The sequence below is a fragment of the Oncorhynchus clarkii genome, unplaced genomic scaffold (assembly GCF_045791955.1).
Source record: "Oncorhynchus clarkii lewisi isolate Uvic-CL-2024 unplaced genomic scaffold, UVic_Ocla_1.0 unplaced_contig_3130_pilon_pilon, whole genome shotgun sequence".
Taxonomy (NCBI): Eukaryota; Metazoa; Chordata; class Actinopteri; order Salmoniformes; family Salmonidae; genus Oncorhynchus; species Oncorhynchus clarkii.
The window spans coordinates 23105-45318 of NW_027261144.1; the positions used below are offsets into that span (position 1 = coordinate 23105).

The 22214-nt window shown below is 47.5% G+C and overlaps 1 protein-coding gene and 1 pseudogene across 1 annotated transcript; both read left to right on the forward strand.

The window, feature by feature from the left end:
* The first annotated feature begins 2336 nt into the window (after nt 1–2336).
* Nucleotides 2337–8444, forward strand: LOC139405229 (zinc finger protein 271-like). The gene is made up of 2 exons (XM_071147665.1): nt 2337–2623; nt 6078–8444. Exons 1-2 carry the CDS (start codon nt 2398–2400, stop codon nt 8372–8374), a joined length of 2523 nt encoding a protein of 840 aa, XP_071003766.1. The 5' UTR covers nt 2337–2397; the 3' UTR covers nt 8375–8444.
* A 7446-nt stretch (nt 8445–15890) lies between these two features.
* LOC139405217 (uncharacterized) lies at nt 15891–22214 on the forward strand (annotated as a pseudogene).

Here is a 22214-nt window from a genome sequence, read left to right on the forward strand (position 1 = left end):
TGGGTCTACTAGATAGGCTATTAATCTCTCATTTCATTGGGTCTATTAGATAGGCTATTAATCTCTCATTTCATTGGGTCTATTAGATAGGCTATTAATCTCTCATTTCATTGGGTCTATTAGATAGGCTATTAATCTCTCATTTCATTGGGTCTACTAGATAGGCTATTAATCTCTCATTTCATTGGGTCTACTAGATAGGCTATTAATCTCTCATTTCATTGGGTCTACTAGATAGGCTATTAATCTCTCATTTCATTGGGTCTACTAGATAGGCTATTAATCTCTCATTTCATTGGGTCTATTAGATAGGCTATTAATCTCTCATTTCATTGGGTCTATTAGATAGGCTATTAATCTCTCATTTCATTGGGTCTACTAGATAGGCTATTAATCTCTCATTTCATTGGGTCTATTAGATAGGCTATTAATCTCTCATTTCATTGGGTCTATTAGATAGGCTATTAATCTCTCATTTCATTGGGTCTACTAGATAGGCTATTAATCTCTCATTTCATTGGGTCTATTAGATAGGCTATTAATCTCTCATTTCATTGGGTCTACTAGATAGGCTATTAATCTCTCATTTCATTGGGTCTACTAGATAGGCTATTAATCTCTCATTTCATTGGGTCTATTAGATAGGCTATTAATCTCTCATTTCATTGGGTCTATTAGATAGGCTATTAATCTCTCATTTCATTGGGTCTATTAGATAGGCTATTAATCTCTCATTTCATTGGGTCTATTAGATAGGCTATTAATCTCTCATTTCATTGGGTCTACTAGATAGGCTATTAATCTCTCATTTCATTGGGTCTATTAGATAGGCTATTAATCTCTCATTTCATTGGGTCTATTAGATAGGCTATTAATCTCTCATTTCATTGGGTCTACTAGATAGGCTATTAATCTCTCATTTCATTGGGTCTATTAGATAGGCTATTATAATGTCTAGTTTCTGTTCTAGTCTGTGCATTCAACAGGCAGCGCAGTTTATTACCTAGGGTACTGGGGGGTAACTAGCCCTCCCCTAAGATCAATGTCTAATTGCTGACACAAGAAAGCAATGTTTGGAAAATAAATGGTATGTGGATGAAGGTTATGCGTAGGCCAATAAACTATAAATGGAAATAAATATCTACAGTTTACACTTTTTTTTGTTATTTCACAAAACTTTGTTTTTAGAAAAGGGGCAACAGTTACCTCGGTAGAAGATGATCAATAAAATGTATTTATAAAGGCCTTCGTACATCAGCTGATGTCACAAAGTGCTGTACAGAAATCCAGCCTAAAACACCAAACAGCAAGCAATGCAGATGTAGAAGCACGGTGGCTAGGAAAAACTCCCTAGAAAGTCAGGAACCTAGGAAGAAACCTAGAGAGGAACCAGGCTCTGAGGGGTGGCCTGTCCTCTTCTGGCTGTACTGGGTAGAGAGGAACCAGGCTATGTGGGGTGGCCAGTCTTCTTCTGCCTGTGCCGGGTGGAGATTATAACAGAACATGACCAAGATGTTCAAATGTTCATAGATGACCAGCAGGGTCAAATAATAATAATCACAGTGGCATAGGATTTCACACAAGTGTGTTAAAATCCATTTAATTTGTTTTATTTAGAAATTCTTTAGTAAGTAATACTTAAAAGCTAAATCTAGTTGTCTTATTTGTATTATTTAATAGGTCCTCATGAGAGCCAGTTTCATCATAGCGCTTGATGGTTTTTGCGACTGCACTTGAAGAAACTTTCAAAGTTCTTGAAATTTCCCATAACGACTCACCATGTCTTAAAGTAATGATGGGCTGTCATTTCTCTTTGCTTATTTGAGCTGTTCTTGCCATAATATGGACTTGGGTCTTTTACCAAATCGGGCTATCTTCTGTATACCACCCATACCTTGTCACAACACAACAGACTGGCTCAAACACATTAAGAAGGAAAGAAATTCCAGAAATGCACTTTTAACAAAGCACAACTGTTAATTTAAATCCATTCCAGGTGACTACCTCATGAAGCTGGTTGAGAGAATGTCAAGAGTGTGCAAAGCTGTCATCAAGGCAAAGGGTGGCTACTTTGATGAATCTAAAATATATTATTTGTTTAACACTTTTTTGGTTACTACATGATACCATATGTGTTATTTCATAGTTCTGATGTCTTCACTATTATTCTACAATGTAGAAAATTGTAAAAAATAAATAAAGAAAAACCCTTGAATGAGTAGGTGTGTCCAAACTTTTGACTGGTACTGAAAATATAATTATTTTATTTTTTGGTTAAAGTATCAGTTTTTACGCCACCCAGTAGGTGGCGGCATTGGACATTTTAGGATGTAGTCTGTAAACCTTAAAGAAGAAGAAGCCCATAGACGACAGTCTCAAGATAAATGTTTCTTCAAAATGTCGAAACCACAGTTGTTGACTGTGTTTATAGCCAAGCGATTAATATCGGCAGCCGTGAACATATTTGGGATAGAGGAAAGGTGGATAGCTCAGTACCAGGAGCCACTAGCAGCAGTGACTGTTGAGATAATGGCGGCGGTGGAAACGACGATTGAACAAGAGCTCTCTAGTTCAAAGCAGGAGATTGAACGTCTACGGAGGCTTCTTCTGGAGTTGGGAGCAGGTTCGTAGATAGGTCTTGAAAGAGAGCGAGGGGGGGGTGGTTTACACGGGTAACAAATAACCACCAAAGAGGGGCAGCTAGTTTAGCCCACAGCATGACTAGAATGAGCTGTTTTTAAAGCAACGCCGGTGTATTTCAGGGGAGAACGAATGCCTCTCCCAGGGAAGCCACCGCACGGACTTCAAGGCCGCCCGCGGTACTGCCGGCATTGTTAGCTGAAAACAAGACAACCCATTATTGTGAATAGGAAAATGCCGATCTTCGTGTAAATAAACACATTTCGAAATGTGAGAGTTCAATGGTTTTTTCAGCTCACTGGTTTTCTTGGCCTCAGTGCAGACTTGAGAGCTTTTGTCGTTTCTCTGCCTGTGTCCTCCTTGATTTGAGGGTCTTTAACACAGGTTCCTCGCTCTCATCCACATGCCAATCCTCGTATAAATAAACACATTTCGAAAACCCATTACTCCAGATGTACACACAAGTTAAGGACAATTTAGTAGGTAATGGCAGCCTGCAGTACCCCAGTTGAACTTCAGCTTGACAAACTCAATGAGAGGGCGCACCACTGAGCTAGCCTGCAACTTCACTCTCTGGAGTAGCTGAAAACGTCGCATCTTAATGCCGCGTTCAAAGCAAATGGGAACTCGGAAAATACGAGTTCAAATCATGATCGGAAAGTCGGAGCTCTAGAAATGGATGACCGTTAAAAAAAATCGTTTTTATTTTTTCCCCCCAATCTGAGCTCGTTTTTTTCCTGAGTTCCCAGTTGTTTTGAACGCACTGAAGTCGGGATATTTCCGAGTTCCCAGTTTTAAACGAGGCATTAGTCTACATACGTTTCCCACATGAGAAGCCATCATAACCGGCTTCAAATGCGCTATTGAGTCTTCACATAGGAATGAATGGTGTCACGTGATCGATGGCTTTGTCTATTCAAATTGGCATTGGCGTATTTACTCGAGTGTTGCTTTGAATTGCCTTGCAAAAAAACCTGAACAGTCCGCGGGAAGCCAGACGTTAATTAAATACAATTCCATTTCCTGTGGCGGTGGGCTTGGAGACAGCACCCTACACAGGGCAATGTCCCCAATCACTGCCTTGGGGCATCGGGATTTTTTTTTTTTAGACGAGAGGAAACAGTGCCTCCCCTTGTTCCTCCAACACCACTTCCAGCTGGTCTCCCATCCAGGGACCGACCAGGACCGACCCTGCTTAGCTTGAGTGGTAAACCAGCAGTGGGATGCAGGGTGGTGTGTTGCTGGTCAACCACATATAAGAGTAATGTGATGTAGCCTAATGTAAGTAGATATCTAGCTAAGCCCTCTGGGATGTAATGTAGCCTAATGTAAGTAGATATCTAGCTAAGCCCTCTGGGATGTAATGTAGCCTAATGTAAGTAGATCTCTAGCTAAGCCCTCTGGGATGTGATGTAGCCTAATAATGTAAGTAGATGTCTAGCTAAGCCCGCTGGGATGTAATGTAGCCTAATGTAAGTAGATATCTAGCTAAACCCTCTGGGATGTGATGTAGCCTAATGTAAGTAGATATCTAGCTAAGCCCTCTGGGATGTAAAGTAGCCTAATGTAAGTAGCTAAGGCATCTGGGATGTGATGTAGCCTAATGTAAGTAGCTAAGCCCTCTGGGATGTGATGTAGCCTAATGTAAGTAGCTAAGCCCTCTGGGATGTGATGTAGCCTAATGTAAGTAGCTAAGCCCTCTGGGATGTGATGTAGCCTAATGTAAGTAGATATCTAGCTAAGCCCTCTGGGATGTAATGTAGCCTAATGTAAGTAGCTAAGCCCTCTGGGATGTGATGTAGCCTAATGTAAGTAGCTAAGCCCTCTGGGATGTGATGTAGCCTAATGTAAGTAGCTAAGCCCTCTGGGATGTGATGTAGCCTAATGTAAGTAGCTAAGCCCTCTGGGATGTAATGTAGCCTAATGTAAGTAGCTAAGAACTCTGGGATGTAATGTAGCCTAATGTAAGTAGATGTCTAGCTAAGCCCTCTGGGATGTAATGTAGCCTAATGTAAGTAGCTAAGCCCTCTGGGATTGATGTAGCCTAATGTAAGTAGCTAAGCCCTCTGGGATGTAATGTAGCCTAATGTAAGTAGCTAAGCCCTCTGGGATGTAATGTAGCCTAATGTAAGTAGATATCTAGCTAAGCCCTCTGGGATGTAATGTAGCCTAATGTAAGTAGATATCTAGCTAAGCCCTCTGGGATGTGATGTAGCCTAATGTAAGTAGATATCTAGCTAAGCCCTCTGGGATGTAATGTAGCCTAATGTAAGTAGCTAAGAACTCTGGGATGTAATGTAGCCTAATGTAAGTAGCTAAGCCCTCTGGGATGTGATGTAGACTAATGCAAGTAGCTAAGCCCTCTGGGATGTGATGTAGCCAAATGTAAGTAGCTAAGCCCTCTGGGATGTGATGTAGCCAAATGTAAGTAGCTAAGCCCTCTGGGATGTGATGTAGCCAAATGTAAGTAGCTAAGCCCTCTGGGATGTGATGTAGCCTAATGTAAGTAGATATCTAGCTAAGCCCTCTGGGATGTGATGTAGCCTAATGTAAGTAGCTAAGCCCTCTGGGATGTGATGTAGCCAAATGTAAGTAGCTAAGCCCTCTGGGATGTGATGTAGCCTAATGTAAGTAGATATCTAGCTAAGCCCTCTGGGATGTGATGTAGCCTAATGTAAGTAGATATCTAGCTAAGCCCTCTGGGATGTGATGCAGCCTAATGTAAGTAGATATCTAACTAAGCCCTCTGGGATGTGATGTAGCCTAATGTAAGTAGATATCTAGCTAAGCCCTCTGGGATGTAATGTAGCCTAATGTAAGTAGCTCAGCCCTCTGGGATGTAATGTAGCCTAATGTAAGTAGCTAAGCCCTCTGGGATGTGATGCAGCCTAATGTAAGTAGATATCTAGCTAAGCCCTCTGGGATGTAATGTAGCCTAATGTAAGTAGCTCAGCCCTCTGGGATGTAATGTAGCCTAATGTAAGTAGCTAAGCTCTCTGGGATGTAATGTAGCCTAATGTAAGTAGCTCAGCCCTCTGGGATGTAATGTAGCCTAATGTAAGTAGCTAAGCCCTCTGGGATGTAATGTAGCCTAATGTAAGTAGATATCTAGCTAAGCCCTCTGGGATGTGATGTAGCCTAATGTAAGTAGATCAGCCCTCTGGGATGTGATGTAGCCTAATGTAAGTAGATATCTAGCTAAGCCCTCTGGGATGTGATGTAGCCTAACGTAAGTAGATATCTAGCTAAGGCCTTTCATCCATTGGCATTTCTCATTGTGGCCAAAGCAAAGAGCAGCCAACCTCCCAGCTAGATTCACTACTATATGCTGTATGATATCCCTCTAGCCTCAGCAGAGCGTAGACACACGAGTGTATTTGGATAAATATGAAATGTCTTTGTCTAACTGGCTAATTATTCCGTCTCCTTCTCTCCAGATCCCCAGCAGCTAACTGTCCCTGAAGAGGAGGTTCCCCCTGAGCAGCAGCACTGTGAGCAGGAGTGGAGCCCCAGTCTGGGGCAGCAGGACACAGAGCCCTCACAGATTAAAGAGGAACAGGAGGAACTCGGGACGAGTCAGGAGGAAGAGCAGCTTCACAGACTTGAGTCTGATTCCACAGATGTTGTAGAGTTCATATTTACTGCTCCTCCCTGTGTGGAAAAGTACTCTGATCAGGACAGAGAGAGAGAGAGGGACTCTCTACCCACCAACACAACTGAACAGATCCAAACAGAACCTAATGGAGAGGACTACAGAGTATCAGAACCAACCAGTGACTCTCTGCTCCTCTCTGCAGTAAATCCAGACTGTTCTGCAGCTCACAGTGAAATCATTGTAAGTGTGGATGAGGATGAGAGCGAGGAGCCTGTGTTAAAGACCCTCAAATCAAGGAGGACACAGGCAGAGAAACGACAAAGCTCTCAAGTCTGCACTGAGGCCAAGACAACCAGTGATCTGAAAGAACCGTTAAAGTCTCACACAAATAAGAAGCCGTTCAAATGTCCTGTGTGCAGTAAACGCTATAAGACACGAGGCGGTTTAAAAACGCATCAGAGAATTCACTCAACTGAAAATAATCATCACTGCAAGAAATGTGGCCAATCATTTAACTTGTTGCAACAATGGAAGAAACATATGAAGAATCACACAGAGGAGGAATCGCCTACGTGCCACGTGTGCAGTAAACGTTTTAAACTGCCAAACCATCTGAAAACTCATATGAGATGCCACAACGTAGAGAAATCCAGTCAGTGTCCGACATGTGGAAAACACTTTAAATCAGCGAAAGAGCTAGAGATTCACCAGAGAATTCACACGGGAGAGAAACCGTTTCAGTGTCCGACATGTGGAAAACACTTTAAATCAGCGAAAGAGCTAGAGATTCACCAGAGAATTCACACGGGAGAGAAACCGTTTCAGTGTCCAACATGTGAAAAACACTTTAAATCAGCGAAAGAGCTAGAGATTCACCAGAGAATTCACACGGGAGAGAAACCGTTTCAGTGTCCGACATGTGGAAAACACTTTAAATCAGCGAAAGAGCTAGAGATTCACCAGAGAATTCACACGGGAGAGAAACCGTTTCAGTGTCCGACATGTGGAAAACACTTTAAATCAAAGTACAACCTTAAACAACACAAGAAAATTCACACCGAAGAGAAATCGTATTGCTGCAATGATTGTGTCAAGTGTTACAGGACAAAGACGGGCTTAGAAGAGCACGTGAGGACTCACACAGGGGAGAAACCTTTTAAGTGTTGCGTGTGTGAAAAGTGCTTTACTTCAACAACCATTCTAAAACGCCACGAGAGAACTCACAGTGGAGAGAAACCGCACGGCTGCACACAATGCAACAAACGCTTCCCTGTCAAGTCAGACCTGGTTAAACACATGAGAACGCACACAGGGGAGAAACCTTTTAGCTGTAGAGAATGTGACAGATGTTTCAGTCATAACATTAGCCTGAGACTGCACATGAGAACTCACACAGGGGTGAAACCGTACAGCTGCGAAGAATGTGGCAAATGTTTTTCTGTTAACAGTAACCTGAAAATGCACATGAAAATCCACACAGGAGAGAAATCGTTTTGTTGCCAGGAATGTGGTAAATGTTTCCGTCATAAAATTAGCCTGAGACTGCATATGATGACTCACAGTGGTGGAGAGAATCTTCACGGATGTACTCAATGCAACAAACGTTTTCCCATCAAATCTCTCCTGGTTAAACACATGATGACGCACACAGGGGAGAAATCTAATAGCTGCAAAGAATGTAGCAAATGTTTCCTTCATAACATTAGCCTGAGACTGCACATGAGAATGCACACAGGGGAGAAATCATATACCTGCAAAGCGTGTGGCAAATGTTTCCAAAACAAGATGGTTCTGACGAGGCATATGAGAACTCACAAAGGAGAGAATCCATATAAGTGTCCTCTTTGTGTCAGTTCCCTTATGTCATCAAATGAACTAAAACATATTTACTTGGGAGAGAAACCAGAGACCGACCAATCAGAGAATCCATCGTGCCTCTGCAGCGATTGTGGCAAACGCTTCCCAACGATGAAAACCCTGAGAGACCACATGAGGACCACACATGAAGAAAGAAGGCATCCGTGTTCTGTTTGTGGAGATTTCTTTATGTCGTTGGGTTCTCTTAAAGTTCACCAGAAAATTCACACTGGAGAGAAACCCCACCAGTGTTCTGTTTGTGGGAAATATTTTGCATTGTAGTGATGGGAAGTTTGGCTCTTTTTACAGACTCTGATCTTTGACTCATTTAAATAAATAAAAAAAACTCCTCTTTCGACTAATTTCTTGCAGTAATGCCCAGAGCACGCAGGACCCCCCCTACAGGTGAATGATGAAATGATTCTATAAGCCTCTCGTTCACAATAAGGGGCTTATTGGCGTCGTCATTTGTAAAAGTGGCTTTAAGCAATGTACATTTGCGGTTGCCATACATACAGAGGATATTATTTATTGATACCTTGTGGAAGGAGGTCTAGGTACGGCCTGACTAGATTGCCAAGGCGTTCCGTCGAGTCGTTACAGAGGCTTGACGGCTGTGAGGGTTAATATGCACTAAATAATTCACAAACTGCAGCACCCCCAAATCGATTTGTGTTCCAGTTTGTTGAGCAGAGGCGGTGGTGTGTTTTGGTTCTACGAGCTGTGTATCATCATAACATTAAATTGTTAATGAGTCCAGGAGCGGCAGGAAGCCTAGTGGTTAGAGTGTAGGGGCGGCAGGTAGCCTAGTGGTTAGAGTGTAGAGGCAGCAGGTAGTCTAGTGGTTAGAGTGTAGGGGCGGCAGGTAGCCTAGTGGTTAGAGTGTAGGGGCGGCAGGTAGTCTAGTGGTTAGAGTGTAGGGGCGGCAGGGTAGTCTAGTGGTTAGAGTGTAGGGGCGGCAGGTAGCCTAGTGGTTAGAGTGTAGAGGCAGCAGGTAGTCTAGTGGTTAGAGTGTAGGGGCGGCAGGTAGTCTAGTGGTTAGAGTGTAGGGGCGGCAGGTAGTCTAGTGGTTAGAGTGTAGGGGCGGCAGGTAGCCTAGTGGTTAGAGTGTAGGGGCGGCAGGTAGTCTAGTGGTTAGAGTGTAGAGGCAGCAGGTAGTCTAGTGGTTAGAGTGTAGGGGCGGCAGGTAGTCTAGTGGTTAGAGTGTAGGGGCGGCAGGTAGCCTAGTGGTTAGAGTGTAGGGGCGGCAGGTAGCCTAGTGGTTAGAGTGTAGGGGCGGCAGGTAGCCTAGTGGTTAGAGTGTAGGGGCGGCAGGTAGCCTAGTGGTTAGAGTGTAGAGGCAGCAGGTAGTCTAGTGGTTAGAGTGTAGGGGCGGCAGGTAGTCTAGTGGTTAGAGTGTAGGGGCGGCAGGTAGCCTAGTGGTTAGAGTGTTTGGGCGGCAGGTAGTCTAGTGGTTAGAGTGTAGGGGCGGCAGGTAGCCTAGTGGTTAGAGTGTAGGGGTGGCAGGTAGTCTAGTGGTTAGAGTGTAGGGGCGGCAGGTAGTCTAGTGGTTAGAGTGTAGAGGTGGCAGGTAGTCTAGTGGTTAGGGTGTAGGGGCGGCAGGTAGTCTAGTGGTTAGAGTGTAGAGGTGGCAGGTAGTCTAGTGGTTAGAGTGTAGGGGCGGCAGGTAGCCTAGTGGTTAGAGTGTAGGGGCGGCAGGTAGCCTAGTGGTTAGAGTGTAGGGGCGGCAGGTAGTCTAGTGGTTAGAGTGTAGGGGCGGCAGGTAGTCTAGTGGCTAGAGTGTAGGGGCGGCAGGTAGTCTAGTGGTTAGAGTGTTTGGGCGGCAGGTAGCCTAGTGGTTAGAGTGTTTGGGCGGCAGGTAGCCTAGTGGTTAGAGTGTAGGGGCGGCAGGTAGCCTAGTGGTTAGAGTGTTGGACTAGTAACCGGAAGGTTGCAAGATCGAATCCCCCAGCCAACAAGGTAAAAATCTGTCGTTCTGCCCCTGAACAAGGTAGTTAACCCACTGTTCCCCTGAACAAGGCAGTTAACCCACTGTTCCCCTGAACAAGGCAGTTAACCCACTGTTCCCCTGAACAAGGTAGTTAACCCACTGTTCCCCTGAACAAGGCAGTTAACCCACTGTTCCCCTGAACAAGGCAGTTAACCCACTGTTCCCCGGTAGGCCGTTATTGTAAATAAGAATTTGTTCTTAATTAACTGACCTGCCTAGTTAAATAAATAACTGTATTAACTGAACGCATGGTGCAAAAATGATCAGATCTAAACATGTCTTTCTGTTCACTGCGCTCTCTGCAGGCGTATCTTTTTCCTGCCTGGGTATATGACAGACAGCTGTTGGTCAGAGCACTTCTCTGGAGCCGGAAGAGGAGGAGGAGCCAATCCTATAGTAGGACTCAATGCAGCCAGCAGGTCTACCGAACAACTAAAATGAACGAGTCACTCAGAAAAACGAGTCCGTAAAATGAGTCGTTCACAAATAAAGAATCGTTCGCAACCTGACAACACAATAGTGATGTGGATTTTTATCTAAAACTCCACCAGGGAGTTCACTCTGGAGAGAAACGTCAGGTTATCTAAAACTCCACCAGGGAGTTCACTCTGGAGAGAAACGTTGTCAGGTTATCTAAAACTCCCCCAGGGAGTTCACTCTGGAGAGAAACGTAGTCAGGTTATCTAAAACTCCACCAGGGAGTTCACTCTGGAGAGAAACGTAGTCAGGTTATCTAAAACTCCACCAGGGAGTTCACTCTGGAGAGAAACGTAGTCAGGTTATCTAAAACTCCACCAGGGAGTTCACTCTGGAGAGAAACGTAGTCAGGTTATCTAAAACTCCACCAGGGAGTTCACTCTGGAGAGAAACGTAGTCAGGTTATCTAAAACTCCACCAGGGAGTTCACTCTGGAGAGAAACGTTGTCAGGTTATCTAAAACTCCACCAGGGAGTTCACTCTGGAGAGAAACGTAGTCAGGTTATCTAAAACTCCACCAGGGAGTTCACTCGGGAGAGAAACGTAGTCAGGTTATCTAAAACTCCACCAGGGAGTTCACTCTGGAGAGAAACGTCAGTTTATCTAAAACTCAACCAGGGAGTTCACTCTGGAGAGAAACGTAGTCAGGTTATCTAAAACTCCACCAGGGAGTTCACTCTGGAGAGAAACGTCAGTTTATCTAAAACTCAACCAGGGAGTTCACTCTGGAGAGAAACCGTTGTCAGGTTATCTAAAACTCCACCAGGGAGTTCACTCTGGAGAGAAACGTAGTCAGGTTATCTAAAACTCCACCAGGGAGTTCACTCTGGAGAGAAACGTAGTCAGGTTATCTAAAACTCGTAAAGGGTGTGTGTCCCCCACTAGGAGTCTAGTAAAGGGTGTGTCCCCCCACTGGGAGTCTAGTAAAGGATGTGGTCCCACTAGGAGTCTAGTAAAGGGTGTGTCCCCCCACTGGGAGTCTAGTAAAGGGTGTGGTCCCACTAGGAGTCTAGTAAAGGGTGTGGCCCCACTAGGAGTCTAGTAAAGGGTGTGGTCTCACTGGGAGTCTAGTAAAGGGTGTGGTCCCACTAGGAGTCTAGTAAAGGGTGTTGTCCCCCCACTAGGAGTCTAGTAAAGGGTGTCCCCCCACTAGGAGTCTAGTAAAGGGTGTGGCCCCACTATGAGTCTAGTAAAGGGTGTGGTCCCACTAGGAGTCTGGTAAAGGGTGTGGTCCCCCCACTAGGAGTCTAGTAAAGGGTGTGTCCCCCCCACTAGGAGTCTAGTAAAGGGTGTGGCCCCACTATGAGTCTAGTAAAGGGTGTGTCCCCCCACTAGGAGTCTAGTAAAGGGTGTGTCCCCCCACTAGGAGTCTAGTAAAGGGTGTGGTCCCACTAGGAGTCTAGTAAAGGGTGTGGTCCCCCCACTAGGAGTCCAGTAAAGGGTGTGGTCCCCCCACTAGGAGTCCAGTAAAGGGTGTGGTCCCCCCACTAGGAGTCTAGTAAAGGGTGTGTCCCCCCACTAGGAGTCTAGTAAAGGGTGTGTCCCCCCACTAGGAGTCTAGTAAAGGGTGTGGTCCCCCCACTAGGAGTCTAGTAAAGGGTGTGGTCCCACCACTAGGAGTCTAGTAAAGGATGTTGCCCCCCCACTCAGAGTCTAGTAAAGGGTGTGTCCCCACTAGGAGTCTAGTAAAGGGTGTGGTCCCACTAGCAGTCTAGTAAAGGGTGTGTCCCCACTAGGAGTCTAGTAAAGGGTGTGTCCCCCCACTAGGAGTCTAGTAAAGGGTGTGTCCCCCCACTAGGAGTCTAGTAAAGGTGTGGTCCCCCCACTAGGAGTCTAGTAAAGGGTGTGGTCCCACCACTAGGAGTCTAGTAAAGGATGTTGCCCCCCCACTAGGAGTCTAGTAAAGGGTGTGTCCCCACTAGGAGTCTAGTAAAGGGTGTGGTCCCAATAGGAGTCTAGTAAAGGGTGTGGTCCCACTAGGAGTCTAGTAAAGGGTGTGGCCCCACTAGGAGTCTAGTAAAGGGTGTGGCCCCACTAGGAGTCTAGTAAAGGGTGTGGCCCCACTAGGAGTCTAGTAAAGGGTGTGGCCCCACTAGGAGTCTAGTAAAGGGTGTGGCCCCACTAGGAGTCTAGTAAAGGGTGTGGCCCCACTAGGAGTCTAGTAAAGGGTGTGGTCCCACTAGGAGTCTAGTAAAGGGTGTGGTCCCACTAGGAGTCTAGTAAAGGGTGTTTCCCCCCACTAGGAGTCTAGTAAAGGGTGTGCCTCCCCCACTAGGAGTCTAGTAAAGGGTGTGGTCCCACTAGGAGTCTAGTAAAGGGTGTGTCCCCCCACTAGGAGTCTAGTAAAGGGTGTGTCCCCCCCCCCCCCCCCCCAATAGGAGTCTAGTAAAGGGTGTGGTCCCACTAGGAGTCTAGTAAAGGGTGTGGTCCCACTAGGAGTCTAGTAAAGGTTGTGGTCCCACTAGGAGTCTAGTAAAGGGTGTGGTCCCACTAGGAGTCTAGCGAAGGGTGTGGCCCCACTAGGAGTCTAGTAAAGGGTGTGTCCCCCACTAGGAGTCTAGTAAAGGGTGTGGTCCCACTAGGAGTCTAGCGAAGGGTGTGGTCCCACTAGGAGTCTAGCGAAGGGTGTGGTCCCACTAGGAGTCTAGTAAAGGGTGTGTCCCCCACTAGGAGTCTAGTAAAGGGTGTGGTCCCACTAGGAGTCTAGTAAAGGGTGTGTCCTCCACTAGGAGTCTAGTAAAGGGTGTGGTCCCACTAGAAGTAGTGTACCATTAGCTTGCTCCTGAAAAGATGATAATGACAGACAGTGATGTGAGCCTTGTCTACCACAGACTACCACATCAGAGTTTACACTAGTCACTGTGTGTGTGTGTGTGTGTGCGTGCGTGCGCTCAGACCTCTTGTTCCCCTAGTGAATGAGTTAGTGAGGCAGCGTCCGTCCCTCCTGTCGTCCGTCCCAATAACATCTCCTGAAGTGTGCACTTGTTCACTTCCCTGGTTTGAAAGGAGATGACTGGTATCAGAAACATAGTGGAAACTCCCACTAGCCCATTTGCCATTTAGATGTGTGGGAAGGAGTGTACACTTCAGGAGAGAAGTAGTATTTCTGCATGTGTTCTCTCTCCCTAAGACCAGTGACCGGTTGTGGCTCGCCCTCTTTGAAGTTAAAATCCTTTCATCTGTCCTGTGATCATAGTCTTAACTGACAGGTGTATAGGAGACACTGGTGAGAGCTCTTCAAAGGACCAACATGTCCGTCTACACAGTGGAGTCACCCATTCAGTGTGTGTGTGTGTGTGTGTGTGTGTGTGCGTGTGTGTGTGTGCCTGTGTGTGTGCCTGCCTTGGTGCTCGTGTGAACATGTCAACTTGATGTCAGAACAAACCTGTTATCTTGAAACATTGTCTGGTTGGGTGAACGAGATGTAGAGACTCAACACGACATAAGAAAAGGACTAACTGACTGACTGATTAAATAACTGACTGTCTGGCTGGCTGATTAAATAACTGACTGACTGACTGATTGATTAAATAACTGACTGGCTGATTAAATGACTGAATGACTGATTAAATTACTGACTGACTGATTAAATAACTGACTGACTGATTAAATAACTGACTGGCTGATTAAATGACTGACTGACTGATTAAATTACTGACTGACTGATTAAATAACTGGCTGTTTGACTGACTGATTAAATAACTGACTGGCTGGCTGATTAAATAACTGACTGGCTGGCTGATTAAATAACTGACTGGCTGACTGATTACATAACTGACTGGCTGATTAAATAACTGACTGGCTGACTGACTGATTAAATAACTGACTGTCTGACTGATTAAATAATTTACTGGCTGACTGATTAAATAACTGACTGTCTGACTGACTGATTAAATAATTTACTGGCTGACTTATTAAATAACTGACTGTCTGACTGACTGATTAAATAACTGACTGTCTGACTGACTGATTAAATAACTGACTGTCTGACTGGTTGATTAAATAACTGACTGGCTGACTGGCTGATTAAATAACTGACTGGCTGACTGACTGATTAAATAACTGACTGTCTGACTGACTGATTAAATAACTGACTGTCTGACTGACTGATTAAATAACTAACTGGCTGATTAAATAACTGACTGACTGATTAAATAACTGTCTGGCTGACTGATTACATAACTGACTTACTGACTGATTAAATAACTGGCTCACTGATTGGCTGACTGACTGACTGAAATCAAGATGACAAACGGTCTTATTTCCTTAATTTATTTCAAAATGTAGACACCAACCACAAGTGAATCCAGAAGGCATCAACAACATCAGAAGTGTTTGTTTGTCACAGACAGAAGGTTGAGAATGAACTCCGGCCGCGTTGTCCACAAGCTCACTGTAACTTTAACTTTTACAGGTCAAATACGCTTGAGCCACAACATTCGTAGCGTTTATCACAAATGCTTTCTCCGCAGACGGAATGCGTCTTTGATTGAATCCCAAACCCTGAGGGCTCTAGTCAGTCTGAAGCCGAAGCCTTACAGATTGCTCCATAGAAACGTGAAGATCATTTCCTGATTGAGCCAACATGTACAGAATTTACCGGGAATGCAGTCTCAGCTAACGAACATAGCCTTTACATTTCAATCGCACTGTAAACGCTGAACTTCAGCGATATAGATTGAATTAGAGCCCTTAGACAAGAGAACAGCTAAGGCACAGCCCACCACCCCATCAGAGAAAGAGGGAGGGTGTGGGTGGCAAAGAGAGGAGGGGGAGGAAGAGAGAGGGGAGAGTGCAGAAAGGAAGACCAAAAGAGAGTAGAGCGATGTAGAGACTGTAGAGCAAAAACATTACTGAGAGAAAGAAAGAGAGGCTAACCAACGTTGAGCTGATGTCATGTCACCACTATCATAACGGCCAGACAACATAGTCACAACGTTATCATAACATCTTACAGGGCTCTTTAAAACAGTCACGTGACTTGTAGTACTGAGTCTGCGAACCCAAATGATTCCCTATACAGCATACTACTTTCAATCAGAGCCCTCCCTATACGTCCTGGTCAACAGTAGGGTACTATATAGGGAATATGGAGCCATTGGAACTAATACAAAGCCCTTTTCTCCTTCCATTTTGTTAGACACTTTTCCATAACTTAGTGTTATAAACTGTACTTTAAAAAACATATAACGTCACAAAATACATATTTATTTACATTTTTTGTATTTTTATTTTTTAAATAATTCATACTAAAATAGCTATTGTACATCATAAAAAACATCTGTGGAATATTTTATTAAATACGTTTAATTTAAAGGTAGACTCAGCAATATGACGTACATGCAGAAAGTAAACGGCACAGCGGCTCAAACTTAAGAGTGTTGAAGCGTGATGCTCAACTTGTCCGCTGTTTTGGTCCCCTGGCTACCGGGCTGTGAACAGCGTGAAGCAAACCTGTGCACATGCGCAGATTGTGTGACTGGTGTGAGAGAGAAGTGTTGCATCTCGCTCATCTCAATATCTGCGGGTGCTGCTCGTGGCGTCACGTCATTTAGCTCAGTCTACCTTTTAAAAATGTCTGCGACTGAAACTGTAAATTAAAAGTTGAATCGTTCCCATGGACACAAGAGGTAACTAAGCAACAGTGTTTTTTTCTGAGGTCAGTGTGGGTTTGAACCTGGGTCGACTGTGCGCTGCAAAACTGTGTTAGCCTGTTGAGCTAAAGCCCAAGCAAGGTTGCTCATCACACAAGAGCGTATTTCATTGAAGGTTAGCCATGTCGGTTGGTCCCAGCAGTGAAAGGCCTTTTAGGGTGTGTTGAAACCAGACAGCCTGGCCTGCTTGTTGGCCCCGCCCTGCGGAGAGGGTGCCTCAGGACCAGACGTCTCACTGGCTCAATGTTCTTTGGGGTTTTGCCAATCGTAGCCATGTATACTCTTGAGGTCAAAAGTGAGAAGATCAAGGCCTTTTAAAGGTCATGTGACATCGCTGACTGTACATGTGTTACATCCAGACCCAGTGATCCTGTCTATAATGTTACATCCAGACCCAGTGATCCTGTCTGTTACATCTAGACCCAGTGATCCTGTCTGTTACATCCAGACCCAGTGATCCTGTCTGTTACAGCCAGACCCAGTGATCCTGTCTATAATGTTACATCCAGACCCAGTGATCCTGTCTGTTACATCTAGACCCAGTGATCCTGTCTGTTACATCCAGACCCAGTGATCCTGTCTATGTTACATCCAGACCCAGTGATCCTGTCTGTTACATCCAGACCCAGTGATCCTGTCTGTTACATCCAGACCCAGTGATCCTGTCTGTCACATCCAGACCCAGTGATCCTGTCTGTCACATCCAGACCCAGTGATCCTGTCTATAATGTAACATCCAGACCCAGTGATCCTGTCTATAATGTAACATCCAGACCCAGTGATCCTGTCTATAATGTAACATCCAGACCCAGTGATCCTGTCTATAATGTTACATCCAGACCCAGTGATCCTGTCTGTTACATCCAGACCCAGTGATCCTGTCTGTTACATCCAGACCCAGTGATCCTGTCTGTTACATCCAGACCCAGTGATCCTGTCTGTTACATCCAGACCCAGTGATCCTGTCTGTTACATCCAGACCCAGTGATCCTGTCTATAATGTAACATTCAGACCCAGTGATCCTGTCTATGTTACATCCAGACCCAGTGATCCTGTCTATAATGTTACATCCAGACCCAGTGATCCTGTCTATAATGTTACTGACTGTCTAACCGGCTACTGACTGTACAAGGTAGGACTCTGGTCAAGTAATGTACAATATAGGGAAAAGGGCCCATAGTTTTCAGGTCAACAGTAGTATATATAGAATAGGATTCCATTTGGGATGTAGCCTGTGGGTGGCAGTAGACCACAGTCATAGGGTTGCATCTCAATAGTCTACAGAGGCTTCCTCGCCTCCTCTCCTCAAGCTCCTCTCCTCACTTCTTTTCCTTAACCCTCCCGTGGTCCTGGGGTCAGGGTGACCCAGGTCCTGTGTGTGGAGGGCTCCCCTTTCTGTGCTCGCGGGTCAGAGCGACCCAGGCCCTGTGTTTCCAGGGCTCCCACTCTGCGCTGGCGAGTCAGAGCGACTGTGCCAGCCACTGGCGAGGCGTGTGCCGTTGAGTGTAGTAGAGAGTCTGCGAGTGTGGCGAGGTTGTGCCCGGCTCCCCCGCTCTGCGCTCTGCTCTCTGCGCTCACGGGTCAGAGCGAACCTGCCAGCCACTGGCGAGGCGTGTGCCGTTGAGTGTAGTAGAGAGTCTGCGAGTGTGGCGAGGTTGTGCCCGGCTCCCCCGCTCTGCGCTCTGCTCTCTGCACTCACGGGTCAGAGCGAACCTGCCAGCCACTGGCGAGGTGTGTGCCGTTGAGTGTAGTAGAGAGTCTGCGAGTGTGGCGAGATTGTGCCCGGCTCCCCCGCTCTGCGCTCTGCTCTCTGCGCTCACGGGTCAGAGCGAACCTGCCAGCCACTGGCGAGGCGTGTGCCGTTGAGTGTAGTAGAGTGTCTGCGAGTGTGGCAAGGCTGTGCCTGGCTCCCCGCTCTGCGCTCTTGGGTCAGAGGGACCCAGCCAGCCACTACACAGGTCCGGACATGCCCCGCTGTGTGCTAGAGAGCAGCCAAGTGTTATAGTTGTGCTCTGCTCTCTGCGCTCGTGGGTCAGAGCGACCCAGGCCCTGTGTATCCAGGGCTCGCGCTCTGTGCTCTGTAGAGTGTCTGCGAGTGTGGCGAGGTTGTGCCCGGCTCCCCCCGCTCTGCGCTCTGCGCTCGTGGGTCAGAGCGACCCAGCCAGCCGCTACACAGGTCCATACGTGCTTCGCTGTGTGCTAGAGAGCAGCCGAGTGGTGGGGTGGGTCAACTGCACACGGCTACACACAAGCGCGCAAGCGAGCCTCATGCATTTTCGGGTCTCGGTCTCCCGCATAAGCCGGCCGGCCGGCCCTACGTAGAGAGGATACTAATATTGTCAGCGGCATTCACACACACACACACACACACACACAAAGTGACCGGCTCCCCACCCGTGCCAAGTGCCCTCTTCCCCACCGTTCAGCGGACCCGATCAGTGGAGCCGAGCGGCCATGGCTGTATGTTTTACGGCCGCGCAGGTTCTAGAACAGATCTTGTCCAGCGTGGACCAAGAAGACTCAGATTGCCAGGAGGAGGAGGAAGAGGTTTCGGAAGACGAAGACGGGGAGGAATACAACCCCGAGCGCCGCGAGGTCGACGATGCTTCTTCTCCCTCTTCTGAGGAAGAGCCCGAGGAAGCGCCCGAGGAAGCGCCCGAGGACCGACGCGAGGAAGAGATCTCCTCGGCCCCGGACCAACGGGAGACGCCGTTGCTGTCGAAAAATGGCAAAATCAAGTGGTCCCCCGTGGCCTACGGCCACCACCGCGGGGCCCTCGCAATCTGCCACGCCGGGCCGGACCAGACTCCGGGCCCCACGGCCTATGCCGCGACCCAGGCCCGCGACATCGAGTCTGCCTTCCACCTTTTTGTCACACCGGCGATAGAAAGGATAATTGTGGAAATGACGAACCTGCACGGGGCCAGAAAATACGGCGACGGCTGGCGACCCATGGACGCCACGGATCTGCGCGCCTACGTAGGGCTGCTGATCCTAGCGGGCGTCTACAGGTCCCGAGGCGAGGCCGCGGCAAGCCTGTGGGACGCAGAGAGCGGCAGGACCGTGTTCCGAGCCACCATGCCGCTCAAGGTCTTTCACAGGTACTCGAGGCTGCTGCGATTCAACGACCGCCAGTCGAGACCCGCCAGACTCGCCACGGACAAACTCGCAGCCATACGGGAGGTCCGGGACCTGTGGGAGGCGCGGCTGCCGGCCCTCTACAACCCGGGGCCCGACGTGACGGTGGACGAGCAACTTTCCAAAAGGCTGCTGTCCTTTCCGTCAGTACATCCCCAGCAAGCCGGCGAAATAAGGCATCAAGTCGTGGGTGGCCTGCGATGCCAAGTCCAGCTACGCTTGGAAGATGCAAGTGTACACCAGCAAGGCGGCCAGCGGAGGCCCCGAGAAGAACCAGGGGATGCGCGTTGTCCTCGATCTGACAACGGGACTGAGCAGTCGCAACGTCAACTGCGACAACTTCTTCACCTCCTACGAACTGGGCCAGCGGCTCCTCGAGAGGAACCTCACCATGGTGGGCACGGTGAGAAAGAACAAGGCCGAGCTCCCGCCCGCGCTGCTCGAGTCCAGGGCAGACAGGTCCTGTCCTCCAGGTTTCACGCCCACCACCACTCTGGTGTCCTACCTGGCAAAGAGAAACAAGAACGTGCTACTTTTGAGCACGCTGCACACAGAGGGCCACATTAGCGATCGCTGCGACAGGAAACCGGCCCTCATCCTAGACTACAACTGCAACAAGGGCGGCGTGGACAACCTAGACAAGGTGGTCAGCACCTACAGCTGCAGACGGATGACTGCCCGCTGGCCCCTGCTCGTCTTCCACAACATCCTCGACGTGTCCTCCTACAACGCCTTTGTCATATGGCGAGAGATCAAGCCTGACTGGATGCCTCGCAAGCGGAACAAGCGCAGGGTGTTCCTGGAGCAGCTGGGAAAGGCACTTGTGAAGCCGCTGATCCAAAGAAGGCAGCATCTCCCCCTCACTGAAGAGGCGTCAGCACTTGTCAAAGTCCTACAGAGTGCTACGGCGGCTCGTGATCAACAGCGCGTGGGGCCCGCCGCTGCCCCACTCGCTGCCCCCGCCACCGGGGCAAGTAAGAGGAAGAGGTGTCAGCTCTGCCCACCCAAGAAGGACTCCAAGACACACATGGTGTGCTGCAGGTAGTTTTGCGAACCGATGCTAACTAGCGTTACCCATAGACTTCCAGGCGTTGCGCTATCTGCTAGCATGCTAGCAGGTCTCATTGCCTATGTATCCCTGTTATTAAGCTCCTTTCCCGGAGGAAGCAAGAGGAGAGGGGAAGACAAGCCTCTTTAGAGTATTGAGATGGAGCCCCGAACAGAACAACATGTCTGATGTCATGACAACAGGGGGTTGAGGGTCTTTGGAAATCAAGACAGCAGGTTCTCTGCCCCCCCCCAGCATGATCGCCTCAAACAGCATCATATTCCCTACTACTTTTGACCAGCGTCCATAGACAGTATGTAGGGAATAGGATGCCGAATGTAAACATCAGTCATTGACAACAACAAAAAACTATTTCATTAATATAATATAAACTTGAATAAATAGTTAACTTAGAATTGTACTCTGTCACATGTAAAGCACATGAAGGGTAGAGAGTTCTACAGGATAAACAGGGAGATGAATACCATCCCTGGCTACTGTACATGCCAATTATCTCTCCTTCCTCCACCGTGTCTTCACTTCCTGTCACTGGTTGAATAAGGAAATGACTGGTATCAGAAACATGGTGGAAACTCCCACTACGGCTCTCCCAATCCAATGCTTTTAGATTTGTGGGAAGTAGTGAACGAGTGTACACTTCAGGAGAAAGGAGATGTTATCGTGATGCACCCCCTTTGTGATCCAGCAGAGCTGAGGTCTGGTCTCTCTCTCACACGATAACCTGCAGAGATACAGACATGGCACAGAAGAAAACACACACACACACACACACACACACACACACACACACACACACACACACACACACACACACACACACACACACACACACACACACACACACACACACACACACACACACACACACACACACACACACACACACACACACACACACACACACACACACACACACACACACACACACACACACACACACACACACACACACACACACACACACACACACACACACACACACACACACACACACACACACACACACACACACACACACACACACACACACACACACACACACACACACACACACACACACACACACACACACACACACACACACACACACACACACACACACACACACACACACACACACACACACACACACACACACACACACACACACACACACACACACACACACACACACACACACACACACACACACACACACACACACACACACACACACACACACACACACACACACACACACACACACACACACACACACACACACACACACACACACACACACACACACACACACACACACACACACACACACACACACACACACACACACACACACACACACACACACACACACACACACACACACACACACACACACACACACACACACACACACACACACACACCATCTGTCCAAATGAGTTCAGTAGGGGCTCAGAGGAGAATAAATGAGAATATGGAGGTATTTTCACTCCTCTCTCCTGGTCTTCCTCTCCTTTTAGTCCTCTCCTTCCTTTCACAGAACAGTGTCGTGTTCCTCCTTCTCCTTTCAGAGAACGGTGTCGTGTTCCTCCATCTCCTTTCACAGGACGGTGTCGTGTTCCTCCGTCTCCTTTCAGAGGACGGTGTCGTGTTCCTCCATCTCCTTTCACAGGACGGTGTCGTGTTCCTCCGTCTCCTTTCAGAGAACGGTGTCGTGTTCCTCCATCTCCTTTCAGAGAACGGTGTCGTGTTCCTCCATCCTCTTCTCCAGGAATGAGTATTTGTCCCAAATGGCACCCTACTCCCCTTAG